Source organism: Oryzias latipes, chromosome 17, assembly GCF_002234675.1.
Source record: "Oryzias latipes chromosome 17, ASM223467v1".
Lineage (NCBI taxonomy): Eukaryota > Metazoa > Chordata > Actinopteri > Beloniformes > Adrianichthyidae > Oryzias > Oryzias latipes.
The window spans coordinates 3,180,310-3,208,136 of NC_019875.2; the positions used below are offsets into that span (position 1 = coordinate 3,180,310).

At 43.8% G+C, this 27,827-nt stretch overlaps 1 protein-coding gene across 3 annotated transcripts; it reads right to left on the reverse strand.

Annotated features, from left to right (window-relative positions):
* Nucleotides 1-633: 633 nt before the first annotated feature.
* vangl2 (VANGL planar cell polarity protein 2) lies at nt 634-27,639 on the reverse strand. Of its 3 annotated transcripts, none has more exons than XM_023965012.1 (8): nt 27,497-27,639; nt 15,108-15,461; nt 14,042-14,165; nt 12,204-12,811; nt 10,107-10,240; nt 8,716-8,851; nt 4,747-4,990; nt 634-2,906 (listed from the first exon to the last, which is right to left on the reverse strand). In XM_023965012.1, exons 2-8 carry the CDS (start codon nt 15,176-15,178, stop codon nt 2,646-2,648), a joined length of 1,578 nt encoding a protein of 525 aa, XP_023820780.1. In that variant the 5' UTR covers nt 15,179-15,461; nt 27,497-27,639; the 3' UTR covers nt 634-2,645. The 3 variants fall into 3 exon arrangements, with proteins under 3 accessions (XP_023820780.1, XP_004078627.1, XP_011484319.1); XM_004078579.4 differs by lacking the exon at nt 27,497-27,639 and adding an exon at nt 27,129-27,465; XM_011486017.3 differs by lacking the exon at nt 27,497-27,639 and adding an exon at nt 26,973-27,088.
* Nucleotides 27,640-27,827: the final 188 nt, after the last annotated feature.

The window sequence follows — 27,827 nt, forward strand, 5'->3', positions numbered from 1 at the left end:
TTGCAGAAGATCTTAATGTCAGGATACAAAGTGAAGTCTTAAGTAAAAATCGTGCGCTTTGTCTGTTTTGGTCTGATTGTTTGCAGAAGTGTGAGTTCTCTTACTTTCAGTCTGAAGTACAGGACAGTGAGGACGATCCCGTAGAGGATGAGAAATCCATCCAGGATGTAACATCCCATCATGCCCGTCATGGTTTCTGCGGAACACAAACGGGTTTCTAGCAGAAGCACATCCTGACCTTTAAACGATCCACCAGAGCCGAATGGGCCGATCCCCAGGGACGGGACTCACCTGCGGGTTAGGTGGCGGGTCTGCTGTGCTGCTCCCTCGACGGCTGCCAGCAGGATGTCACCCTCTGAGGAAGACTCTGATCGGCTGCAAACAGGAAGTGCGAGGCTCTCTGTCCGTTCTGAGGCTGCTAAACCACTCTTTCATCACCACCACCCTCCCTTCAGAGTAGTTCCCCTAAAAGGCTTCTAAAAAAAGCCTCCTGTGAAATGCCACTGAGGCATTTTGAAGAACTCAACACTAAACCAAAAATAAACCAAAATTCCTCAACAAAACAATCATCTGATTAAAAGAAAGAGCTTTACTGCAATCCGCTTCCAGCAAAAAAGACAAGAAGGCATCTCATCTAAGGAAAAGAAGGTTTTATTGATGTCTAAAACACTATACAAACTACAGTTACAAAAGTGAACACAGACCTACAAATACTTTTTACAAGCCTCTTCTCTTCTTTCAGTAAAAACATTCAGAAAATTGCATCATCATAACTTAGGCACCTTAAAAAATGTAAAAAAAAAAAAAAATGCACCCAAAATGACTTGTAAGCATGCATTTTTTCAAAAGTATTCAGGTCATTCAACAAACACTCTGGGGCTGCTGAATACATTTCTGGAAAGACATCTAAAGGGTTTTCCAAACCCAGTCCTCCAGTGGGAAGAGAGCAGTCCTGCTGAGGCTGAGCAGACCGTCGGATATGTGAGACAGAGGAGCCCTTGGCGTGTTCTCGTCTGCAGAGTAAGGCTGAGGAAAGCTGCTTCGCGGCGCCGGCAGCAGAGCGGCAGCTCAGAGGAGTTACAATCACACGTCTGCTCTGCTGGATGCACACTGAACAGTGCAGGTAAACAGTGGGAAACATCAGCTCTGAGCGGGTTTTTTAAACTGGTGTCACAGGGGTTTCTGGACGGCGCTCGGACTACTGACTGTTTGCATTCGTCCCTGTTTTGCTAAGTGGTCATTTTGCACAGAGAAGTGAAACCGTGCACTGTCACTTAGTTTTTAGGAAGTTTACCACATCCAGCAACTGAAAACACAAGGACTCCAAAAGCATCTTTTATAAAGTCAAAACTAGCCCTTAAGTGGAATGACTTTGTGATTTCAGGTGACTCTCCAGGGAATTGTGATTCCCATCTTTATTCATCCTGTAGTTTTTAAATACACTGACTATTCTTTGTAGTTGCCAAATTAAAGTACTGGATAGTTTCAGACAAGTAAAATTGAAAATGTAAGTCTTGATTAGAATTCTTTAGGAACTTTACTTTGAAAAAAAAAACCAAACGATGGTATTTTTTGTCTTTAGAATATCAAAGGTCATTGTTTAAACCGTCACATAAATGACATAATTTGAGATTTTGTGTTTAAATAAAGGCATCACAAACATTAAAGCAGAACGTGGTCATTTTGATTACAAAAAACCCATTAAAGCCTTAATAACATTGCAAAAATTCCCATGGAGGTGATGTTTGTTCTTTTCATCTATGAAGCATCACTGAGGGGTTTCAGAGGCCGAAGCGGAGCTGGGATGAACATCCAGAAGTCTGCTTTAATCACACTAATAAACCTAACTGAAAGACGAACAAACTTTGATTTTTGAAAGTACATCTCTTTAAGTGGAGCTGCACGTTTTTCAAATGAGCTCCTTTAAACATTCAAAGCCCTACAATGGAGGAGTTGATCAGCAAAAAAACATCATGTCCCTTTGTTCTGGTAAAGCCAACATGCTCCATCCGGGTGACGGACATTCTGGTGAAAACGTAAGAGCAACGTTAGGAAGGACCCCCCCTAGTGAGGGGAGACTTCCGCTTTTTGCTGGGTGACCAGAGGAAAGCAGCATCTCCAGGGTCAAACATTTGCTGCAGCTAAACCCAAAGTGTTGCTGATCATGTCTGTGTGACCAGAAGCTGCATAAGAAGTGAACAGAGTGACGGACAGCAACAGGTTAGGAATGTACATCCATTCTTATTAACAGTCATCAAAAAAGACATATTGCTACATTCTTCAAAGCAAATATAAAGCGGTCCCTCTGGTACAAAAGCAAGCCCTTGCCACAGTGGAGGACCAGCAGGCATCAGAGCTGCAGTCGGTCGGCGCGTGTAAGACACCAGAGAGGGGGGGTGACTGCTGTTATAACCCCCCTCATACTTTATGTCTCCAGTCAGCCGTTCAGCGGATGATGAGGGAAGGAGGAAGAAAGGTCCCCTTCAGGACACAACGGCTTTAGCAGTGTGAGGAGAACAGGCCTCCGCTCGCTCTCCTGATCACAGTTTGACAGCGGCGGCCATTCTAAGCGCTCCTCTTCTTCAATGTTTTCTTATTCCGGCAGAACACAGCAAAAGACAAGGGGAGCATCAGCCGAACGCAGTTCAGACCGAAGTCTCCGACTGCAGCCTCATGACGAATTTGTGGCTCTTGGGGTCGATGAACTCCTCCCCGAGCCGCAGGAAAGGGAGGGGCGTCACCGTGACGACCAGGGAGAAGTCCAGGCGGCGCAGAGAGAAGACCAGACCCTGACGCAGGGCCGAGGTCACCGGCTCCTCGCTCACCAAAGTCCACTGGCGCCCTCCGCCGTTTTGCTGCTGGTATTGCATGGTGGGGCCGGGGGTCAGGTAACGCTCCAGGAAAGCCTGAAAGGAGCGAAGCTGGAGGTCATTTATAGAAAATGTGCCTTTATCGTCTTTCATGTAGTTTATAGGAGATTTTCCAACCCATTTAACCTAAAAGAAACATGCTTGTCTCTCATTTGTTACCTCATAACATGTTCTGAACTGTAATAAATAAACTAGAAATAGAAAATCTGTACATTTGAAAAATGTCCAGTCATTTCAACTGAAATATAAACCTCTGATAACAGTTTCCAAAGCAAAAGGAGAGAATAAATTCTCTTCAGGCAGTTAGACTGGTTACTTTTTACTTTTTCCCATTGTTCTTTAGGTTTTGATTCTGTGAAAACGTTCTTTACATAATATCATACTTAACATAAAAAACTGTCTGAAAACTCGAATGCAAATCGCACCATTACAACCTAAAAACATAAAAAATAAGAGAACAGCAGTTTAACCTGGTCGGGATAGAAACATGCCTTTTGAGTCATGGGTTTATGGGTTTTTTTGGAGTATAAGTTGAGTTTTTTTTTTTGCATAGTTTGGCCAGAGCTGCGAATTATATACGATTTAAAAAATAAAAACAAATAAAGGCTCATATATTTTTTTATTTTCCCGCTAACAACCACTAGAGGGCACCGTAGCAATGCAGAAGAAGTGCCGTCCAACTAAAACATGGGCTGTCTGACTTCCCAACCTACTTCCTAAATACTAAATAGATAGTGGGGGACTATGTAGTGAACATGGATTTTAAAAGCAATCCGGACACCATGCTCAGTAATCTTTTTTTTTAAGGGCGAATATTACGTCATTCATTTCATAAAGTAAAAACCTATTAAATACGAACATTTAACGACTATTTATGAATCCACTGTGTTTTGATGATTAAAACGATTATATTTTATTAAAAAAATTTAAACAAGTTTTTCACAAAAGTTGTTCCAACGCAATGCATTGTGGTCTATATTCGGCAGTCTGGTGAGCATCGATGCACACTGGTTTTTCACAGAGACTTCTAGGGTATTTCTAGGGCACTGGATTTTGGAATAGTAGATTGGGACAGCACTAGAAAATGGCGAACACACTATGTAGTGAGTAGGGAAGGAATTTGGACAAAACGTTTGATATTTTTCTTATTCGTGTCAAGACATTATTTTTTTTCTTTTTATTTCTTCCCTCTTTGGACAAATGCAGGACAAACTGGGTCCCAGAGAGACGGAAGTACTGCTGAAAGCGCCGTCATTCAGACGCAGCTCCTGCAGAAAAAAAACTTCTGAATGACTTCATGAACCCAGACATGGAGACGTGATTACTGATGTTTCTGTGGAGCTCTTCAAAATATATAAACCTGATCTGTCAACATCATCAGTGTCGTCCATGCAAATGAGATCTACAAGCAATGCTTCTCTGTAGTGATGAGGCCAAATATTTGATGGTAGCTCCTCCCACACATGGGAGTGTCTAGTGTAGGAACATATTTGGACACGCATTAGGCATCAAATATGATATGTGTTGAAAAAGAGGCAGCAGATTCTAATTTGACGCGTGAATCACATTTGGTGTGAGCACAATATAAAGCGGATTTGTTCAGGAGCGCCACTTATTTAGGATTGTTTCTTCTTTATTATGCATTTTTTTGGTGACTAATACTCGGCAGTGATTTGTGTTTTTAAGAATACAGGACTGTCTTTTTCTGAACTACACTTCTAGTCGTTTTCCCCCACAATATATTGTTGTTAAGCGTTTGCGTCTCCCTCAAACTTCTGAAATATCAAACTTCTTCTAAATATCACATCAATAAACTTTACTGCACTCTATAAATAAAACAGATGAGTATTTAATTAGCAGACGACGGGGAACCTGCCTTGGGCGTCATGTTATGCGTGATGCAGAACTGCAGGTGGGAGATGATGCTCTCCATGCTGTGGAAGGCCTGCTGCCGTGTGGTCCTCAGGTATTTCTGCATGGCTCGCGCCATGGGGGCAAAGATGGCTTGGGCCGCCTCCCGGGGGTCCATCTCCTCTCTGGGGTGTTTAGGGGACGAGGTGGCCTCGTCCTTGTGAAGACGCTTGATGTGCGTGAAGGCCTCTTCCACCGCCACCACCAACCTGCAGCACAGCCACATTCCCGCCCATGATGGTCAGTCAGTGAGAACGGCAGCTTGTATCCGCAAGTTCATTGTTGTCATAATGATTTCACGATTTTCAAGACGGCTCGAAGAGAAGTGACATGACAGAGGGGCCAAGAGATGGAGCCAGATGCCCGTCCCTGAAGCCCTGGAAACTGCCAGACCATGCCATTTACAAAAAAAATAAATATTAAACACATTATTAGAACTTCAGTCCTGTCATATTTTCAAGGTTGAATCATTTTTCACCAAAAATGGACCATTAGAAACACGCTGCGTCACGTTGTCATGGTAACAGCTCCAGCGGGCTCCACTCTCGCCATCTCCTCTCTGAGGAAAGTGATCATTGCGAGAAAATAAACAAAGCATCCTTTCAGAGGCAAAGCTGGCCTCTTCCTTCCAGATGATGAAGCAAAAGTTTGTTTTAATGAAAACAAAGTCTAACTAGTTCAGCTCCTCCAGTGTCCCGTCCTCATGTTGTCATTTCCTCCCCAGCTTCCCTCTTTCTTTTCCGCTTCAAGACGTTAAAGGAAACTATAAAATCACCTGTCTTTTCTACCGCTGTGATAAACTGTGGAAGGACTTTCCCGTCACAGTCCCATTCCCCCGTGACACACTCTTCTGACAAACATGGACACCAACCTCCCACCAGAACCAAAGTGGGGTTCAGTGTCTTGCTCAAGGACACTTCAACACATGGGTGGGGAAGGTGGGAATCGCACCTTCCCCTGCCGCTGCACCACGGCCGCCCCGTGGCACGTAGTGAAGTGTTCCTGCGGTTTTTTCATGTTTTTAATTAGAGCACTCCGGACCTTTTTTATTGTTTGAGGTTAACACCAAAATCCCTCTTGGTGGTGTAAAAGTAAAGTGGGAAGTCTGTCATGATTGATTAGTCGCACACAAAAATGGATCGCATGACAGCACTTATAGCAACCCCCCTGAACAGGATCCAGTGACCATCACAGGGGCAGACGTCCAAAAAAAAAAAGAGTCTCCCCGGGCGCTGACATGACACACTGGCTAAAGAAACTCACCGCCCTCCATGAGCGCCTGGCAGCACAAATCAACCAGCTGCTTGGAGATGGGACTCACCACAAATGGTTAACGGAAGGGCTAACGATCCTGATCCAGAAGGATCCCTCAAAGGGTGCAGTCCCATCCAACTACCGGCCAATAAACCGACCAACACATGAGGAACGACCAGAAGGGCATTGGTAGAGACTCCAGAGGAGCCAAACACCAACTCCTGGTTCACGGAATAGTCGCTCTAGACTGCAGGTCACTACACACCAACCAGTGTATAGTAGGGGTGTAACCATTCATTTTAATGATCCGATTCACAGTCGATATGGGTTCAGTTTGATCAATCCGATTCACTGACCTCAAATGGATCCAGAACATCTTTAGCCAAAACTTCCATCAGTGTAACTCAGAATTAAATAGCTGGTACTAAACAGTTCAGGTCAAGTTTTCCAGATTCTTTTCATTTCTGGCAAGATAATCAAGCGTAAATGAAATATGTGTTCAACCAAACAAGTAAACAGGAACTAAAGGGAAATCCTTTCACATTTTAGTTTCATAAAGTTCTGTTTCCCACTGCTCCTTCTGATGCCTTCTCTTTTTTGTCTCTTGATGTTTTGTTTCCAGTTGGGACCTTTTAAGGCCTAGATCAAATGTTTTTCATCCGATACTCCTTTTTTTGATCATTTCCATCTGCTGGTGTTGTTTCCTTCAAGACACCTTCAAAATGGTTTCTTATGGTGACCTTTTCCCTGAAAGGGTCTTTCAGTTCTTCCATCTGCTTCTGGGATCGGTCAAAGGTGGCGCTCCTTTCCTCATGACCTTTCTTCATTTGAGCCATTTCATGAAGAAGATCAGAGTTTTTTTCTCTTCCATTCTTTTCTTTCCTTTGCTTGCTGGTTTTGTTGTGTCTTTGTTAATCCCAGTTGATGGTCGTTTATGAGAAATCCTTTCCTGTTTCCCATTGCTGTTGAAGATTTTGCTCTGTTTGAACTGACACAGCTTGTGTCTGGCTGATTCTTCCACCTGCTGGGCTAAGCGGCTCTCTGCTTTGTTTGCCCCCTTTTAACAAAATCAATCTATCCACTTTCTTCTACCTGCATGAGCCGTCTCAACTGGCCCAACTGGTCCAGCACACAAATAGAGAGACGGCCTTGATGCTCTTCATCTGATGAAGACTCCTGCTGTGCTTGGACCTTCATTTTCTTTGCCCTTGCTGGGTTTCGTCATATGGAACGCCGCCGTCCGGAGACATTCACATATTGTCCAATAAGGGCTGCTGCTGTACAGCGATTGCTCTGCCACCGCACTGTGGCTTCCCTGCCTGACAGACCGCCGCCATCTTCATTCATGACCACGCCAAGGATTTTCAAAAATCAGATGGTGGCATGAAATCTTGAAGATTCTGCCATCACGCGGTGGCAGTTCTATATGCGACCGTGGCATCATGGAGCGCCAAGCAACCATATGGACGAAGCTTCCTTCGCCAGCCCTTCGTGAACCGCCACCTTAATGTGGAGTAGGAGGAGTTTGTGGGCTCAAGTGATCTCAGGAGCTATTGTCCCTGGTGGGGACAAAATCAAGGGATTTACAAGCGCATTGCACGCACTACCTATACATAAACATTAAGCTTGAAAACGAGTTTAAATGCTTTGTGACACAATGAACACTTTTTTTTTTTTACCTTTTTAACCCTTTGTTGTCCTATGGGGTCCAGACGACCCCACCCTTACATTGACGTGTTCTCCCCACCATGACAAAGGTGGATAAAGGTGGAAAGATTTGTTGTAATCCATGGACACCAGTGAAGCTCACAAATCATTGAAGAAGAAAGGTTCAGAGCACTGTATAGTGGGTCTAGATGACCCAACTCCAAACGTTACAGGGTCTAGATGACCCCATGTTAAAGTGCCTCCAAGGCACGCCAACATTGGGAGTGGGGTCATCTGGACCCCACAAGATAGCCCAAGGGTTAAGGCAAGGCAGGGTCAATAGGTTTTTTGAACACACTGAAAGCGCATACACAAAAAGCTTTAATAACCAGAAAACATTTAAATAAAAGCTAAATTCATTATTGTAAAAATATCTTGGAATCATTTTAAGATTGGAAACCAACACCAAGACATTTCAAAACTCAAGATTTAACATTGAACGAGCCCTTTTCTGCTGTTTGAGTGTGTAGAGCAGACAGCAACGCTGCTATTTACCTTTTTTTTTTTTTTTTTAAACCCCTCAGGTGGCTTTAAACACAGCCAGAAACTTGCTATGAAGCATATTTGTGGTGCTGGAGTGTCGTGGCGGGTTGCCATTTACTGTGGGCTTTCCTGCATTTAACAGAGCACCAATCATGTTGCTGCAAACGCCGACGTTTCACTGACAGAATGACAAACTGATTTATTTCCCAGCAGCCAAAACACTGAGGGCATGTAGAAACAGGACCACCTTAAGTTATATAAGGAGAAGTCAAATAGCTTGAATTAATGTGCTGGAAAAGGTTATAAGCCATGTTGCAGACTGCAGCAGGTCACACCTTTATGCTCGTGTCTTGACGGAGGTTAAATGAAGGACTGGAAGATCAGTAGATCTCTAGAAAACGTGCTTCTTACAGAGGATTTGAGTTTTCCCTCCATCTGATCAGACATTTCTTAGTCTGAATGCAGACTGATCGGCGTGTGTTGGTCTGACCTGGCTTTGCGTTTCCGTATCCTGCGCTCCATCTCGGCCTCCTCGTAGTAGTACTCGTTGTGGGAGTTGTCTCTCCTCCTGGCAGCAGCTGCGATCATGGCTCGCGATTGGCCTGTAGAGTTGTTGGTTGTGTTTTCTGCAAGACATCAAATGCAGAGGGAAGATGAAAGAGAAATGAAGCATAGCATTCGGTTTACACCAGGGGTTTCAAACTCCAGGCCTAGAGGGCCGCCCTCCTGCTGGTTTTCCAGAAATCCTGCCTTATCTTCTTCTGCTTAACGTTTTTTCTCAACGCCCACTGGATTATAGTGCGCAAAATAAGTAATTTTCTGTATTTAACAAATTTAAAAGGCGCACCAGGTTTTAGGGCACCGGCACATAAAACATACAGTAAAACATGCAGGCTGGGGTGCGTTTTAAAAAAGCAGTGGAAGCAAAACGGAGTTGCTTGTGATTTCTTTTTTCAGTCATCAATCAGCATCCAAAAATCCATCAAAGTCCTCATCGTCTGTATCTGAAATGAACAGCTGGGCTGAATTTCTATCAAACATGCCAGATTCCCTTTAGTCATTGTCAGAGTCTGTCTTGTCGCCGTGCGGCTCCTCAGGAATGATGCTGGCTTTTGCGACCCGTGGTTGGAAGACGCAGGGAAGATCTTCTCTCCGGGGCCAAAGGCTGATCTTCCTCCGGGGTTCACCCCCCCTCGTTCAGGCCCTCAGAGCCTCCAGAGCGGGTTAAGCCAAAGAACCAGTCTCAGTTCTTCTAGAGGAGCTTTCTTTATTACTTTTCTCAACTCCAAAACAACGACTGACCGCGCCTGTATGTATCGCTCAGACACACCGGTTTTAGCACACTCATCCCACAACACACGTTAGCATCTACAATCCATTCATAAATAATGGCCCGGCGCTGCCTCCCAGTCTTAGTAAAAGTGTGATAGCTTGCAGTTCAAACTGTGCTTCATAATTGTGTCTCATTGCAGGCAGCTCTTTCAGGGTTACCAGAACGTTGTTTTTCTGCAAAGTGGACACACCTGCACTTTTGTTCTATTTTTCTTTCACGTCTTATCTTCCCTCCTTACCGTTTTCATGCTGTTCTCTCCTACATCCTTTTAACCAAAGTCACACAACACATTAGGCGCACCGCACCATAGGCGCTCCACACATTTTGGAGAAAATGTAAGACTTTTAAGTGCGCCTTACAGTCGTGAAAATACTGTACATGAAATAGATGTGTTTAGCTAATGAGCAGCTTCTATGGCAGGTTGCTTGAAAAACATGTTGACCTTCCGAGGCCTGGATTCTGACACCACGGGTTACATCTAAACCATCACAGGTGGATTCAGATAAAGCTGAGCGGCAGAAAACAGTTCTGGGTGGAGAGGCATTTACCGTCTAGAGAGTAAACCTTGAAGCCCGTAATCTTTTTGGACAGAATGGACTTGGGCAGGTTGAGCAGGGCGGGGTTGTAGACGGGGAAGTCGCTGTAGTAACGGTCCAGAACCCAGACAGCCGCTCGCTGGATGCTGAAACACAGACAAGGTGGCATCACTGAGAAAGTCAAACTCCTATATGTGCAGAAAATACAGACAAATCCTATTAAACCGACCTTTTAGGATCATTTTAGTCTGTTAAAACAAACTCAATGCACCAGGAGCTGAGAGTATAAATAAAAAAATGTATTATCAGAGGAGTAAGGTGCACCTTAATGACCTCGTGCAAAGATGCTGCATGCACGGGGCGTGCAGGTGCTGCACAAGTGCCCCCACAAACTACACCACCCAAGAAGCCATCACTTCTCACGTGAACAGCACTAACGTGCTCCTTGCACATATATGTGTTTTTTGAGAAATAAATGGGTTCATTATTTACCCACCACCAGAGGGCACTGCAGGTGGGTGTGCACCCGTATTTACTACTGACAGCAACACAGAAGAAGTCTGATCAGCAGGTGGATTCCAAAGTCAAAACGGAGGGAAATCTAATCATTGTCCTCCTGAACTTCATGAAACACTTCTTTTCTTGCTTTGAGACATTATTATTTATATTTTTGCCCCTCCTGGGACCAATGTGGGACAGCAAATTGTCAAACTGGGTCACAGGGAAGCAGAAGTAGCGCTGACAGCAGCCGTTGTTGGTACCAAAAGTATCCGGCCTGCAATAACTGTTCGTGGTCCTGCGATTGATGATGATGTCACATTATGTGATTGGCTATACGTTGGTCAGATGACGTTTAATGATTGGTCCGCAAGTTTACACGCCAACACCGTTATCCGTGAGAAACATGGATGACTTGTCCATGAAGATCTCCCCCCATGTATCACAAGGGACTTTCAGCGTATCTTCTGTGGCCAGCTGTGGAGACCAGCAGAAAACTGGATTCAAGACATTTAGCATTTGTTTTAGTGCTAATGCTTTGTTTTTTGGTTGGTTGTTTGTTTCAATAACTTGAATAATACATAAAATTTAACATAAAAATATGGTGTTTGTGCTGTTTTTTTTGTAATTAGTATATTAATGCTTTCAATGTGTTTAAAAAAGAAAGAAATGTAAACTTTTAGGCCAATTAAACCAGACAGTACACCATAAATAAATATTGTTTCTCATACAGTCATTTACTCACGTTGGAAAAATAAGTTTATATTGCCAATGTGTCTCTCTATTATAGATCTGGTGTAACAAACAATTATGTCAGACACACCTTAAAATTCAAAATAGCATTTTTAGTTATGAGGGAAAGAATTTATATAGAGCCCTAGCAGATCTAGACCCTACGTAACTATGTAGTTTGTCCAAGCAGTGTTACCGTAGTGACGTCATCATTGGTGGCAGGACCACGAACCGTTATTGCAGGTGGAATACTTTTGGTACCTACACCGTATTTCTGACGCAGCTCCTGCAGAAGACGATGAAGATGAACCGGGAGAGTCTCTGAATGATCTCATGAACCCAGACGGGATTACAGATGTTTGTTTAAATCAACCTGATCTCTCAACATCATTCAGGTCTTCCATGCATGAAATATACAGTCCATGCTTCCATGTAGAGATGATGGTAGCTCCTCCCACATGCGGCCAGGTGTCTCGTTTAACTCTTGTGCTATCTTGTGGGGTCCTGATGAGCCCACTCCCAACGTTAACGTGTCTCCAAATTAACGTTGGGAGTGGGCTCATGAGGACCCCACAAGATAACACAAGGGTCAAGAAACACGCTTTTGGACAAGCGTCGAGCAGCAAATTTGATGAGCTCGGTGTGAACACAGAGTCACACCGAGCTCTGTGGGGTTGTTTACTTCTCTCTCAAAAGTGAGACTCGTATATGATTTTTTTCTTTTCTTTTTTGCCTTTTTTGGGCGGGTGCGACTTATAGTTTGGAAAATACAACAACTGCAAATGTGCTACTGAGAGTAAAACTAGTGATTTCAACACAGAGCGGCAATGATTCAGCTGTAAACTTCCAGGAAGTGGGAACCGTGAGTCCACAACAAACCTGAGGTGGCCCACATTGTAGAATTTGCTGGCTCCATCTGCGGTCCGGACCACCTTAAGACAGAAGGCTGGCTGCAGGTGTCGGACTTCCAATAACACCAAAGCCAGGTACTGGATGAAGAGGAGGGCGTCCACAAGGGAGGCGGCGTACTCCACGATGCCCCTGTAGTCCCTCTCCCTGGGCTCCAGCACTCGCACGCCATAGAACAACCAGTAGGACGCCACGAACAGGAACACCAGCACCATGAGCAAGCAGCGGAAGACGAAAAACCGAGGCAGGGTGGCGCGGGGAGGACGGAGGAACAACGCCCATGAGGAGATGAGGAGAACAAGGAGCTTGAAGGCGAGCGAGACGTAGAGGCCTTCGCAGGGCGTCCCGCAGACCTCAAGGTCGTCGCGCCACAGGACCTGAGGGAGGATGAGGAAGGCTAGAGGCGTGATCAGAGCGAAGAAGCTCAGGCAGCCTCCCAGCACCGGGCCAATAAAACGCTTGCACTGCAGAGGGGTGGAGTCTTCCAAATCTTTGGTGGCGCGGGTCAGGTCCTCATTTGAGATGCTGTGTTCAGAGGTGCCTGTGACCACAGTGGTCGTCTCCCCCCAGTTATCGTCCTGAAGATGAATAGCAAAGGACAAAAAAACATGTCAAACGTGTTCAAATCCTTCAAAAAGGGAAATTTTACTCCATTTTTGTCTGTGAAAACAGGCCTTCCAGTAAGCACGCGGGTTTGGAATTTAAGCACGCTGAATCAAATCTGCAATAAATCCTTTTTCTATCAAGAAAACCCAGGAGTGTTTCTATAGAGATCCTTTTTAAAGCATTTTGAAACAGTCTAATCCCCACTTTCAGTCACAAATGTCCTTAATCGTCTCGAAACCTTTAGAAGGAATAATGCTCTTTAGTGTCATGCCAGTAATGGTGACAGCTTGGCTTACCGCGGACACCGACAGCCCTTCACTATTTACTCAAAGAGCCCCTCTTTGCTTTAGCGTGTCTCCTCTGCCTCCTCAAAGACAGCCGCTCTCTGGTGTTAAGCTGAAGGCTCTCAAGTCTTTGAGGAGAACACAAATGTCAACACCTGCTCTTTGCCCGCTGACAGGATTCAAACAAAACCACCAACTGCTCCGATGAAACACAACTGAGCTGTTGAGAGAGGGCGAGGGCCCACTTAGAGAGAGAAAAGGCAACATCTGCTGGGTCAGTGGGAATCAATCCACGACACCTCCTCTGTTAAAACAGCTGGGAGGTCCCCATTCCTTCACCGTGGACTAGAGACGGGGAACTCTCTGCTTACCTGGACTGACGTCTCTGCATTAACAGCAACTAGTACAAAAGCCTAACCAGTGGTTAATGTTGGGAATAATTCTGTTTAAAGGGTCTTTATGATGCAAAGTCAACTTTTTGAGCTTTTAAGTGTATTATTATGTTCATTCCTCACAGAAAACAACCCAAAGTGGTATTTTGATCCATTCACGCATGTGTGAGCATTCCTCTAAAAACCTGCTCTCTGAACACCAGCCCCTCCCAATCCACCAAAACGAGTGGGCTCTCACAGTGTGACATCACAAAGGGAGGAACAGCCCCTTCCAGGAAGAGTCTGTGCTACCAGCTCCGCCCCCAGACTAACACACACGCCCACTTTCTGTGTGGAGCTAGCGGTGATGGGCTAAATGCTTTAACTTTATCTGCACAATATGCACATCCATCTCTGCAAAAGTTGGGATGCTGTTGGATATTTTCTTTAGTGTGCCAAAGGTAATATCTGCTCATGTAGTTGACTCTGAAAGGCTTGAGAAAAGCATGACATGGGCCCTTCAGAGGGAAACGTCAGAGCCGCTGACCCGGTCATCTCCACGGGTGGACTCTGCATCCAGAAGCGGCTCTCCCGGAGTTTGGATGGTGACCGATTTGTCTCCACGACTGCTGCTGTCCCTGCTCTTGGAGCGGTGGCGGTCCCGACGGTCCCTAAGGGTGGCAAAGAAGGATTTTCAGAGGTACTGCAGGTGAACAGCCCTTTCGTTCACGCATTCGCGCCTATAGTGCTCTGGTGTTGGCTGTTTAATGAGCAAAAATTGAGGATTCGTTCTGCAATGAAACATTTATTTTTTTGTTTCTCGCGTTTTGATTTAGGTTTTATGCAACAAACTCCTAAATTACCCAAATTTAGCTTCTATTTGAAAGCAAAAACATAAGTGATTTTTTTTATTGCAGGAAATAAATTCAGCTGTAAAGGGGTTAAAATACTCTAATGAGTTTCTTTTAAGAAGAAGAGTAAAAATGATCTGTGTGTCTTTTCTTCTTTTTAGAGGAGTGTTGAAGGAAAAGTGCAGGTTTTTCTCGTTTCTTCGTATTTGGCTGAGCTCAAACCAGCAAAGAGTTTTCAAACTGAAAAACAAAACAGCACAGATCTCGCTCACACATGTACATACATGTTCTGTCCGCAAGACTTTCACATTGAGCGTGGCCTTCCAGGTTTATCAGAAAGTGATTGAATCATGAAAAAATGATAAAATAATGAACTGAAGTGAAATGTCAGACAGAGAAGAGTTCATTTCATAACCGTAAATCCATCACAGGATGTTTAGAAATCCTGCAGCTCCCTTTTGTTCAGCTGCAGCAGACCTTGACCGCAGTCCTTCAGCTCTTTTGATGGTTAAACAGTTGCAATCTTTTGTTCAGTTTGTCATTTTGCTCACGGCTGAAATGTAACCTAATAAATCACCTCTGCTTAAAGCAGGCGAGAAACTGCACGCCTAAAGCCCTGAACCGCTCCGATAAACGACTCAAATCCACGTTCCGTGCAGATTGTTTGTCGGTGTTGCCTCGGAGTATGAGGAGCGTCATACGTGTGATTTTAATTTAAATATTTGATTCTGCTTCTCGTCTTTGAAGTCCTGATTTACTCACCTGTGCTTGCGGGAGCTTCGTGAGTGGGAGGACTTGTACGAGTAGCCCGAGTACTGCGACTCGTTGTCCATGTCGCGGGCCAGCAGTAGGCGGGGTTTACGGGCCCCACCTCCTCCCCCCTTGGCGTGCTGCTCGGAGACTCCTCCCAGCTGGCTTTTGCGCTCCGAGATGGACTTGGTGGAAAGAGCCAGGGGCAGCTTGAGCAGGTCAACCTTGCTCCTGAGGGAATCTATCTTGGAGGCCGATGAGGAGGGAGCAGGAGAAGGGAGGCCGGGGAGCTGGGGAGGCTACAGAGAGGAGGAGGGAAGAGGGGTGGGAGAGTCCAAGCAAAGGGAAGGCAGAGATTCTCCAGATCTGGAAGAAAGAAAGAGAGCAGAATTCAAGCTTATCTCTGCCGATCATTCGGCAACAAGACCCTCAGAAACGAAGCATGATGACTGAACTGAAACTGAATAATCGGATTAACCTTCAGCCTCTTTTCCTGCCTGAACTTCCTGCATTAGGTTGCAAACTGCTATCAAACCATCTAGTCAAACACGCATTCCCCCAAGGCTGCGTTTGTCCGGGTTCATTTCCAGGTTTGACGTCGTGGTTCAGCTCAAATTGGATGATAAGCCTCATGGTCATATTCTGCCCTCATAACCCATTCAAATGTTTTCTGAAGGATATTTTTACCTACAGCTCAACTTTAGGCCTCTTACAAGTCAAAAATAAATATATCCGGTATATATAAGGAACACTGGGATTTTTCTACTCAAGGTTTGCTCTAAAATGAGTTTAAAATCAGCATTGGTATATTTTTAAAGGTAACACAAAGTCAAAGAAAAAAATGTTAAACTTCACAGAGCTGTTTATCTCTTAGATGTCTTCAAATGAGTCCTAGCGCAGTTTTCCTGAAGATGTGGTCATGGAGAATCTCTGACCAAAGACTCAGAGGTGAGCATGAACTAAAAATGAAGGAAGACGTTCGAGGGTCATGTTCATGGAGCTACAGACTAAAGGTTAGGAGTCCATCTCTAGATACAAAGATAGGGTCTCAACTAGAGCAGGTTATCATTCCAAAAGGTTCAATACCAACACCCAGAACTAAATACCTATACCTGAGGAAAACCTATTACATTCATTTGTAAGAAATATTCACAACAATGTTAAATAAAATGGCTTCAGATTGTTGCTTGGGTGCCGGTTCGGTTCCATTCATGAATCAAGGTCAACAATTCAAAGATCAAACCACGGTTCTTACCATTGAATTTACTATGATTGAATGGTTGCAAAATACGTTTTTTTACTGGATCTATAAAAATTAACTATGTATTTAACACCATCATTTTATCAGAATCAGCAAAACATAACAGATAAACTCACACAATATTTTGGGAAGAAAAAAAATCGTATTTTTCTCTTTTTCTGTCAGCGTCGTGGTTAATCTTGTTTTGGATCATTTAAGAACAAATCCTGAAAATGAAGTTTTCCATCCTCAAAATTTTCCAAAAAACCCGCACAACAAATTTAGATTTTACAGATGTGTTGTGGTCATTGTCTGTATATGAGACCTGGACTGAGTGAGTAAGACGTCACAGAAGGGTTTGCTTCTAGCTCCAACCAAAACAAGTCCATGCAGTCGCTATTATTTCCTAATATGGACGCCATGTTGGAGCCAAGTGAAGTCATGACTGATCCTGAGTCATCATTTCTATAGCAACCATTCTCGCCAATCAGGAGTGAGCTTACTGGAAGGCCACGCCCCTACCACTTTAAAGCTGGGTCAGGATAATATGTCAAACATTTTGAACGTTGGATGTGATTGGCCAGTTTATATCTTGAATAACTTGAACTACAGAAAAAAATATCATAAAAACAAGATAATTGAGGAGGTGTTAAAAGAAAAAAGGTATCGGAGGGAGAATGGTTAATCTGACTAATAAAATGTCTGAATTCTACGGGATTTTGGCCTCTTGGAGCCAGCGGATACTTCCTGTTTAGAACGCTAGGGGGGGAGGAGTCACTAAGTCCAGTTTTCATATAAAGTCAATGGTTCCAATACGGCATCTCAACCATGCTAGCAGTCAGTCTTGTGACATTACATAATTGATCGTTGGATTTTCCTACTAGTCCTAATGTCATTTTCATGATCCTTTTTATTCAGATTGTTGACTACATTTAAAACAAATTCTTTTTGAGAAGTTATTTCAGTAAATTCAGTCCAACAGTCTGATATTTTTATTTTGAAAATGAGAGCCTTCAACAACACTTGGCCGTGAAGATTTACTGAATTCAGTGACAGTAGAGCATTCAGTTTGAGTAGTTTAGATCTTTAAAATCCAACATGAGAATGATAATTACTTTGTCTGAAGTGTATTTTTACTCTATAAATACATTTTGCAAATAAGCAAACTAGGATGCAACAAATACTTTTTTTCTGGGAACAGATTGCAAACATCTGACAATTCAGATACTCATTTCAGCCCTATTAAAGAACACGTCATCTGGGAAACTCGACTGAGGTCACTGTTTGATCGGGCTTTTTATTTAAACAAAAATACAAAGAAGAAATAAAAAGAAATGTTATCAACATGTCATTGCACACAGGTTTCATTAAAGTCCAAGCAAGATCAAATCCTATGTGCAACACATGAATCCAGCCTGATGCCTTCACTGACCCACTGACATCAAATGCATGATTCCTGTGTGCCTTCAAATGAAAAGGTTTCTTTGTTGTTTCTCTAACTCAATATCCAATTCTCATCAAGACTGTCTTTATGTTAAAAGTTTTTAACTTAAAACAGAAGGTTTGTCATTATGGACATTGAACTAGCATCTTTCACAAAGTGTCATGATTTAATCGGTTTGGTGCGGGCTCTAATTAGGAAGGAAAATTCCGTGAATTTCCTTTCTGGATCCAATTTTCTTAATTTGATTTGGAAGGAAAAGTGGAGCCATTATTGGTCCCCAGAGTCTGAGAAGATGTGCTTGTTTCTCTGAGCTTCAAAAAATATGGATTTTTCTGATGCAACACACAATTACTGCCATTTTACGACAAAACACAAAGTTGAGTGTAAAAGAGGGCGATGTTTCTAACTCATCTGTGAAGTGAAACAGCCTTTTAAGTGGGTATTTATCACCCACTGTGGGAACGTTGCTCCCACAGTCTGAGCGCTGTGATCCATCCACACTAAGCCCCATTAACCCCCTAAACAGAGGCTTGGGTTTCGCTGTTTGCTCAGATCGTGTCTTCCAGGTCTCTGCTGAGGTTAATCATCACACGACTGTATCTCCTCTTCAAGAAGCAGCCTTAACGCCAGCTAGCTGCCGCACAAAGGCGGCCATATTGGATTACCATGTTTTTACTAAACTTATTTGCCCTCTTCCTTCCTCTCACTGGCTCACATTCCCTTCCTTACGCCCCCCATCCCCTGGGAAAAGAGGGCCTCTCTGCTGCCATGGCGATGAAAGAGGTCGCCTAAACGGAGGCGGGGGGGGGTTGTGGAAGCTGGCAGTTGTCGTGGAAACCTGACCTTATGCTGCCCTCTGCCAGTCAGCTTTCCACACTGGACTAAAATGGCCTTAAAGAAAGTGGTGGCATGACGGATGTGGAACTGTCAAATGCCAGTTAGCTGAAGAATGGGCGGGGCTTGCTGCCTTCAATCGGACCTCTGTGGGAAATGAAGGGGGACATTAGCCGTCATCGCTCTGCAAAGTAAAGCTCTTCTGGGCTCACTGAGCGAAGCCTCTACGCCCCACCAATCAGACTTTGTTTAAAGCTGGCTTCCCTTCAGGCATGAACACTGTGTGAACACGTGTGTGGAGCCGAGGCAGACCTCATCTCTGGACGCATTCCCTCATCCAGGACTGGAAAACAAACTTTCACCAGATCAGAGGCGGGTCAGGAGCTCTGCAGCCATGGGCAAAACCACAATGACTTGTTTACTCCAAACCACAAAGTTCAAATGAGTAATCGTCTCAGAGCGGTGCATCATTACCAGAGTTCCTCTGCAGCAACCCTCAAAAAGACCATTAAAGCCAAAAAGTATTTTCTTTGAAGGAGACACCGCATGAAAGAAACCTGTTCTCTGAATGTGAGAGTCACTAATTATTTCAAAAATGTAAATTCTCTAACTCCAGACTTATTTTCTAACCTCTGACATAAATAAGTAGACAAAAAGAGGTGATTTAAACAAACCGAGATGACATAAACATCAAGCAGACACCAAATGATATGTAATGACCATTTTGATGTGGTGGATGTTTAGCTAGAGCTGGCCTTCCGTCATACTGAAGAAAAAAAAACAATCACCATCCTGTGTGGGTTTAGCCATTATCCCTCTACCCAGATTAAAATAATAATTAAGCAATTATAGCACTTCTGGCTGTGCTTCAAAGTGCAGACACTGTTCAACAAAGAGATGAGGCCGTGTTTTCACCCAAAATATCCATGTGAGAAAATCCTGCCAGACGCCTGTTTGCATTTGAAGATAATTCCCAGGACACCTGTGGCTAAGATGGAACACCACTGGCTTCACAGATAGCAACAGGCTAAATCTGCAGGGTGGGGGGGTCGGGGGTCCCCATGTGTCGTGATCCAACCAATTACACGACCAAGAATAGCTGGCGCTAAAAAAGACGACGGATGGTTTATGAGATAATCAAAGTCAGGAATGGTAAATGGTGTGTACTTATATAGCGCTTCACAATCACAGTCCCATGCGCGCACACAAACACACATACCGCTGAATGTGTGGTTATAACACCCAACACTAGCGCCAACTTGTAGCCACCACGTGCGATCATCCGATCAGAGATCCCGTCTCTAAGACACGCATAGAGACAGGCATGAAAGTTTGAACGCGGCGGTCACACGGTAAAGGACATCTAGCCCAGCTGACTTGTAGTTTTTCTATAAGAGAAATTTGGGGGTATTTTTATAGCACTGACCTTTAAATTAACTGCACTTTTGTGTCGCTGACACCGTTATCTGACCAATGCCTGAGGAGGTAGACGGAGCCTGAAGCGTCATGCCCTCAAAACCAATAAAAGCTGTTTGGAATCACAAAGGATCAATAAACCCTCTGACCTTCAGTGAGTCATGGTGGTGTGTGTCTGTGTGTGTGTGTGGGGGGGGGGGGGGGGGGGGTCAATCCATGTGACTCAGCCCTAAATTCTGAAGAATCAAAATGGAAGAGAGCTCTCTTTTGTTCATGTCCCTAAAAGTTGAAAAAGCCCGTCTGCTGTCCCGCATGTGTCTCTGTTGTGAAGGCGAATACGATCTCCAGAAGGTGTGGTCCACCTTCTGGAAGGATTGTGTTTCTCATTCATCCTTCTGCCTTCTGTCCTTTAGCCTCGGTGAAGGACCTCACCAGGACACCAGTCAGTAAGAAAACTAAAAGCTAACCCCCCCCCCAAATGTAAGAGAAGGTGGAGACCTCTCCATTTTGCTCTGGAACCGCAGGACGCCTCCCTGCATGCGGTTTCTAACCAGCATCCTCAACCTGAAGGTCCGTTTGTTTTCATCTATTGTTCTGCAGAAGTATTGTTCACCAAACGGGCGTGTTTACTCCTTTTAAGAAGTAAATGGTCTTCAGTTCTCATTCAGCTTTAGAGGCAGATCCCAGAGCGGGCCGGTCCAGCGGCGTCTGCGTGTGTGTGGTCTGAGATTACACAAGCATGAGGCTGGGCTTCCGGCCTGCTCAGACATGGACGCTTCAGCTTAATCCAAAGGGAAAGATGCCTAAACTCTCAACACATTCATGGCAACAATCAAGTTTTACTCCCATGTAGACTAATAATAGATTTCAGGAACTCACATGACCGACTGCCATGCTTTACCCAGAAGCCAAGCAATTATTGCCAAACAGCGGACTCAGAGCTAACAATGACTCCAGATGAAACGTCAAACACAGAAAAAAAAAAAATCATCTTTTTCCTTTTGGTTTTCAGAAGCTGTCAGCAAAATCATTCATGGGAATGATTTTAAAGCACAGTCAGATTTTCCCCATTAGTACAATGGACATCCATCTCTAATTTTAAACAGCTAGTTATTCATAAATAGGGAGCAGTCATATCCAATTGTTTTATTGATACGGTTCACATTCAGAACAGCAGAGGAAAGGCCGCGAGTCCATCTTTGGATAACCAGAACAATGGAGATATTCGGGTTTTATTTTAATATAATGGTGAACGCTGGTGAATATAATATAATATATCCAATAGTTATGAAAAAACTCATGTCTAAAGTTTAAAAACAATTGGCTTCAGGATTAATTTATCAGTTCTTCCAGCATTTATGTACTACGGAAAGAATTGAGACGTTTTAAGAAACTAAATGTGATATTTTGTGCTTCTAGAATACATAAATAAAATCCACATTGAGATTTTACAGCAACAGCAAAATCTAAAAATGATTTAATCGTTTAGTCCAAAGTCAAGATGACTTTTTAAGTCAATAAACGTCCTTTCTGGTTGTTGAACCTCATTTCTCAGCTATAGTTCTGTGTGGATCAGGTTTCACTCAACAGAAATACCAACAGGTTACAAATTAAAAATAAGGGTTTTATACTTTATTACTTTGAATGGAATTAGTTAAACGTTGGGGTCAAAAGGAATATATTCTGTTGTTGCGGAACTTGATAACAGCTAAACTCATTAAGTTGAGCTTTCTGTAATGATTAAATGATGAAGAATAAAAAAAACATTTTGTTTGGTGGGTTTTTGTGTTAATCTGTTGTTCAACACACACTTTATTTTAATCCATCTATTGTCTAAACTAGGGCTTGATAGATAAAATCGATTAATTGATTGGAATTGATCCATAAAAGCGGAGATCAATCTGTTGTGCCTTTCCTTTTCCAGTTATCGAACACATAACAGCAGTAAAACCAAAATCTGCTAGCTTGATGCTAACGTATAATGGAATCTCCCATAGGACGGCTAATGCTAAGGCTTGTTTGACCTAGACATACATTGCTGACTAAATGAACAGCTTTATTTACTCACAGGGAAGGAATCTTCCAAACTCTTTTAAGGAAACATTATTTTAAAAATAACTATTTGTGGTCTAAAGCATCTTTTTCTGCTCAAATCAAGTGTAATGCTATGCGCCAGTTCCACCCGGTGGTCAGATCTAAACACCATCCAGGACAGACGGAAAATTTATTTTTGTAACATGGGTTCGTTTACAGCCTTTATAATATTAACGATCTGCACATTTTTGTAGGAGCTTCACTGTTTAAGAAACCGTGTAACACTGTATGCTGATGACAATCTCATTGAAATATTTCACTAATAATAGTGACAGTGTGTGAACTGTTTCAGATTAATATGAATATTTTCGTAACATATCTAGATTATTAATGTATTTCTATACAAATGATCTAAATATGTAAACCGTGTAAATTCTAAATTAAATTAAAGCAAATCAAGTAGATCGAAAGAATAGAAAAAAAAAATTTTAAAATAGAGAATGGAATCAATGCTGGAAATTATTGGCGATCCCCAGCCCTAGCCTAAACCCGCCGAATCAATGTCAGGGTTCCACAACCTATCCAGCTACTGTTGGGAGAAGGCAGAGTACGATCAGAACAGCTCACCAGTCTGTTGCAGGGCCACACAACCACATGAACAACTGAAGACAATTCAGAATAACCAATGAACCGTTGATGGTTGTTGGACTGTAGGAGAAAACCAGAGAAAACCCACAGATGGACGAGGTTAACATGCAACCTCCAGGGCCTTCTAGCTGCGAGGTGAAAGCGACACACACAACCAAGCAGCTCACTTTTGTTTGAATTCTTTTCTGCTACTTTTAACTGTTAACTACCAGTAACTAAAAATGTCTTGAAATAGCTATAACTAACTGCGTTTCCTGCGACTGAAATCGTGCAAATTGGATTTGCAATAAAAAAAATTGGCCTCACAGAAAACACAACAATTCTGAAAAAAAACTTGCATCTTTTGAAAGAAAAACTGAGATTTTGCGCTGGGAGGAGGTGGTTTTTGATCCGTATTGAAATGGACACATTTAGCAAAACTGCAATGGAAAAAGTTTATTCAAACTAAATGAGTCACATGACCAACAACAGGATGGCAAAGCGCTTATGGTTGCCTTGGGCGCTGCACAGCGGGCGCCACAGGAGGTCCCAAAGCATCACACAGCTCATCAAAAGTGGAGCGTGTCATGTGGAATTGTTGGATCCACAGCTCCTCTGGAAAATGGAAAATCACCAACCACCATTTCCCAAAATGGCTTCATTCGTTGCCCCTCCCACGTGTAAGGACCTCGCCGCTCCATGGCCTGAACAAGACGCCAACGACTGCTTAGATAGATGATGATGAGCGCTAAGTTCTGCTCATATGTGTAATGGAAACACAGCTACTGAGACCACGTCAACCCAAATTGTTTGTGTTTCCCCAAACAGAAAAAAGGCATTTAAACAATCAACTCAAACTATTGTTAAGCCGTTTCCTTAAAGGTGCAAATACATCAGTTTTGTCCCCTCAATCCCCAAAGACAGACAGAAGTCAAGTGGTCATGCAGCATTTTCAGCTGTCAGGAAGATCAGCAGCTCCACTCCATGTGCAACTGTGAAAATAAACGCACACACACCCCGCATGGGAGGATGGTCACAGGGCCACACACAAACACACACACATGTGCACACAGGATTGACGGTCTGTGACAGAAACCAACACACAACAACTGCTACTGTCAACTTTGAAGCAAACCGCCAGAGCAAACTCAAACAGGTGTGTAACTCTGGGTTTGAGCAAAGCTAACTGTGCATTTTCAAGGTCCCACTCCGATCAATCTTTGATCTATTTTCAAAGCGTTTCCAGTGGACCTTTAATGATGATGAAGCTGTTTTCAGCCTGAATCGAAAAGCCTGTCGTTTTCCAGGACATAGTTTCTGCAGACGTCATTAGAAATTCACCTGTGAGTTGTAAAGCCCCGCCCCCTTCCTCTCCCTATTGTTGAGAGCTCTCCTTTCACACCCTCTCCCACTAGCTTACAGCCTCTCTCACCCCAACGTAACATAGCTAGCAATCTCGTAGCTATCCGGCCGTACAGTTTAGATCCAGGCTCCAGCTCAGACCAGGAAAACAAAGACGATCGTGGATCTTTTTGTCTGAAGGTGGGTGCATCGGAATGGAGTGGAGCAGGGAGCTTGTGGCCTGTCCAGCGTATTCGTCACAAATACGTTTTTTTCAAACTAAATTGTTTTGTCTAAATAAAAATAATCAGAAATGGTATTTTGAGCTTGATTCTGTTTATATCTTCCCTCCATCATCAGAAGAATGCCACAAGAACATGTTAAAACCCCCATTTTCATGGGACTAGGTCTTTAAATCAATAGACCTGTCTGTTGGTTTCAAAGTCATGAGGATCATCATCTCACCTGTCTTTAAACTTTCTAATCACTGCAACTCAGTGGGCTGATGTGGGTTCACGCTGAAAAATACATCGTCAGAGCTAAAATACATTCAGTTTGTTCTACAAAACATAAAACCTATCTGTTTAGACATTTAAGGAAACATTAAAGTGGAAAATGTTGATGCTCAGCTTTTTCCTTCTAAAATGACAAAAATCTCTGAGAAATACATCCGATGTTCCCAGAATAAAGACGGAGGTTTTATGGTCGGTCGGGAGCAGATAGAGAAGTTGAAAGGGCAGAGGGCTCCATAAAACGGGCTTTGGAACAAAAAAGTCAGCATCTCCCTTTGTCATATAGGCGAGTACTTAAGGGCGCCATCTGCAGATGGCCATGGCTGACGGGGGAGTGAGATGCAGGATACTTTCATTTGGGAAATGAACTGAAATGTTTCCAAAAGAATACGACAGACTTTTTTTTTGCGTCACACTATAGTGGGTCTAGATGGGAGAAATGACTGTTAACTATGGAACCAGAATGTTAAAAAACAGCAACCAAAGAGAAGAAAAAGACAAGTTTCCTTTAACATGTGACGATGAATGACCTATATAAAAGAATCTAAGATTAAAACTACGTCTCTGAGCATTTCTTCAGTCAAATGGTGATGGATCAGGAGCAGATAAAACATGTGACGCAGCTACCGAAGCTCTCCCTGCTCTGCTCCATCCTCATGCTTCCACCTGCAGACAGATAGATTCATGAACGTCTTTGTTGTCTTCGTCTGTGCTGGAATTCCGTTCAAAACTCAACGGCTGGACAGGTCCAATATTTCTCAGCGTTTTTGTTGCACCGGTCATGCTAGCTCGGGGTTGTGAGGGGCTGTAAGTTAGCAGGAGAGAGTCCGAGCTGGGTCCTTCCTGTGTGGAGTTAGCATGGTCTCTCCGTGCATGTGTGGGTTTTCTGTGGGGACTCGGACTTCCTCAAACACATGCTTCATTGGTGAATTGATGACTCTAAATCAGCGTTTTTGAGCCACGGCACAATTTAACCTTTACAATAATCCTGCGGTACACCAGCATCCAAAAAGTTTAAAAAAAAAAAAAAAAAGGAGAAACTCCTAGTCTGTATTGATCTACAGTCCCTCTGCACATGCACGTGCATTTTTGTGATAATTGTGGCAGAAAAAGCTGGAAGTTGCAGCTGTTTTTTCTAAAAGATGTAATAAAAGTTACGTTAGATTTCAAAACTGTTTGATGTGTGTTCGTTGTGGTTTCAAGACGGCAAAGGAAGACTCGTTGTGTGCTGAGACGCTGTCACTTTAAACCAATGCATCATGGGAGATGTAGTGTGAAAACTGCCGCAAAAGGGCAGACAGACTCTCTTCTCTGAGCTTCATGGTTTTGTTCAATTGTTCCACGGTCTGACAGCGGATTCTGTGGAAAGCTACACCACTAAAGACGAGCTGTAGCTGGTATTTTTGTTGGAACTGAGAGACTTTATGAGCTAAATCGGAACAAGGAAGTGAAGACTTGAACCACTTCTGATTGGTCAGACTGATGACATGTGATTAAGCCTCCAAGAATGATTGGTGGAGACAGTTAAAGGGGCGGGACTTTTCCGAAAACAGAGCTAAAGCTGCGGCTAAATCGCGGTACCGTCATTCTTATCAAAGTGTCTTTACTAGAATAAAATAAACGCAAAGAAACAAGTATTTTATGATCTTTCATATTCCTAACTACTCAGTGTTTTATCAGGGCCTGTTTGGATGAACACAGAGCTGGAATCCTGGAGATGGTAAATGTTTTTAGATCAGTGAATGAGGGCAATTTCTCACGGCGCACTAGTGCCCTGCAACAGTGGCGACCTGTCAGGGTGTCTCCAGCCTTCGCCCAACAGTGGTCAGGTTAGGCCCCGTGACCCCGTAAGGGATAAAACGGGTTCAGAAGATGGACGGACAGTCCTTCACTACGGCAACTGAAATATCCACCCGCTGCTGTCTAAAACACTGGATGATAGGCTGAACACATGACTGAGGAGGAAAATGTTCTTTGTTTTTCTAGACTGGCACTGATGGAAACGGTTTCACTCATATGATCCAAGTCAGCACTAAAGTTAAACTGCACATACAAGAGTATTAGTGACTATCTAATAAACGAATCATCCAAAAGTAGATTTCATATTTTGTCGATTTCTGGTGGATTTTAGTTATAATTGAATAAATTCTGTGTCTTTCTGTAGAGTTACAGTTTTATTTGAATAGAAATCATCACTTTGAGATGGTAAGGAAGTACATTTCTGTAAAATCCCTACTTGAAGCATTTCTGAAACAGAAACCCTGCTAGATGGGGTTTTGCTCCTGCAGAATCATTTTCCGGCTTCCCTTTGAATTTCTGCACATTCAGGGCCTGAAATCTGAAATGCAGGAGCAGGAAGAACCCGGATCCGGAGTCACACCGCATCAATTATTCAGTGGTGTTGTGTGGACACAAAGAGGGCAACTTACTGCGAGGACCTGAGCGGCCAACAGACAGAGAACGCGGCGCGAGACGGGACAATGGGAGACTCCCTGGCCCCACTGGTGGCGTCCCCGTGGAAAATGACCCAAATGCTCGCAACCCCCCACCCCCAACAAATGAATGAGCGCGGTGGAAATGCTCACCGGTCCTTCAACAGGCGGAAAATTCAAGCCTTTCGGCCTACAAAGAGGCAGGACGCGCGCTCTCTTTCCCTCAGGCGCATCTTTCTGCCTCCGACCTGATCCGTGGAAGCGACGCTTCTCCTCCCACGCGCGCGCGCGCCCCGCGGGGCTGCGTGGCCTCCTCAAGAACAACAAAAGAGCCGACGAGGGTCCCGAACTTCCCTGCCGTTCCCGAAAAACCAGGCCGACCATCGCGTCCCGTCGACGGCTGTTGTGGAAACCGGAGATCTCCGCCATCCCCCGGTCCGCGCGCGCTCACGCGGCGCAGCAGCACGCGGGGCCCCGTCCACCTTTTAACACAAAAACCCACCGAACAAATTTCTACTTACTTCTTCCAGATCCCGCTCTCAGGTATTTTCTCACTTCTCCACTTTCTCTCCGGTCGACCGTCGCGCCGGGGGCCCCGCCTCCGCTCCGCACTGGCCCCTCCTCTGGCTGGTTTTGCCCCCTCCCCTTTGGGAAACGGTGTGGTTCTGCCACAGCTCACCTCTCACCCCGCAGAACTACCCCTGTGTGTTTGTGCTGGTTTCTGTGGGGTTTCACCTCCTTCCAGGCCTTCTCCCTTGAATACTCTTCATCTTTGAACACCTTCATCTTCGTCTGTTAGTTGGATGAGTTCTAAAAGCATCAAGTCCTCACATCAGCATCCAGGGAGTAAAA

Coding starts and splice junctions, on each gene's coding strand:
- vangl2 (XM_023965012.1), bottom strand. CDS start 15,178: ATGGACAACGAGTCGCAGTACTCGGGCTACTCGTACAAGTCCTCCCAC. Junction 12,812..14,041: donor CCACCCGTGGAGATGACCGG/GTCAGCGGCTCT, acceptor ATTCATCTTCAG/GACGATAACTGGGGGGAGAC. Junction 10,241..12,203: donor TACAATGTGGGCCACCTCAG/GTTTGTTGTGGA, acceptor TCTGTGTTTCAG/CATCCAGCGAGCGGCTGTCT.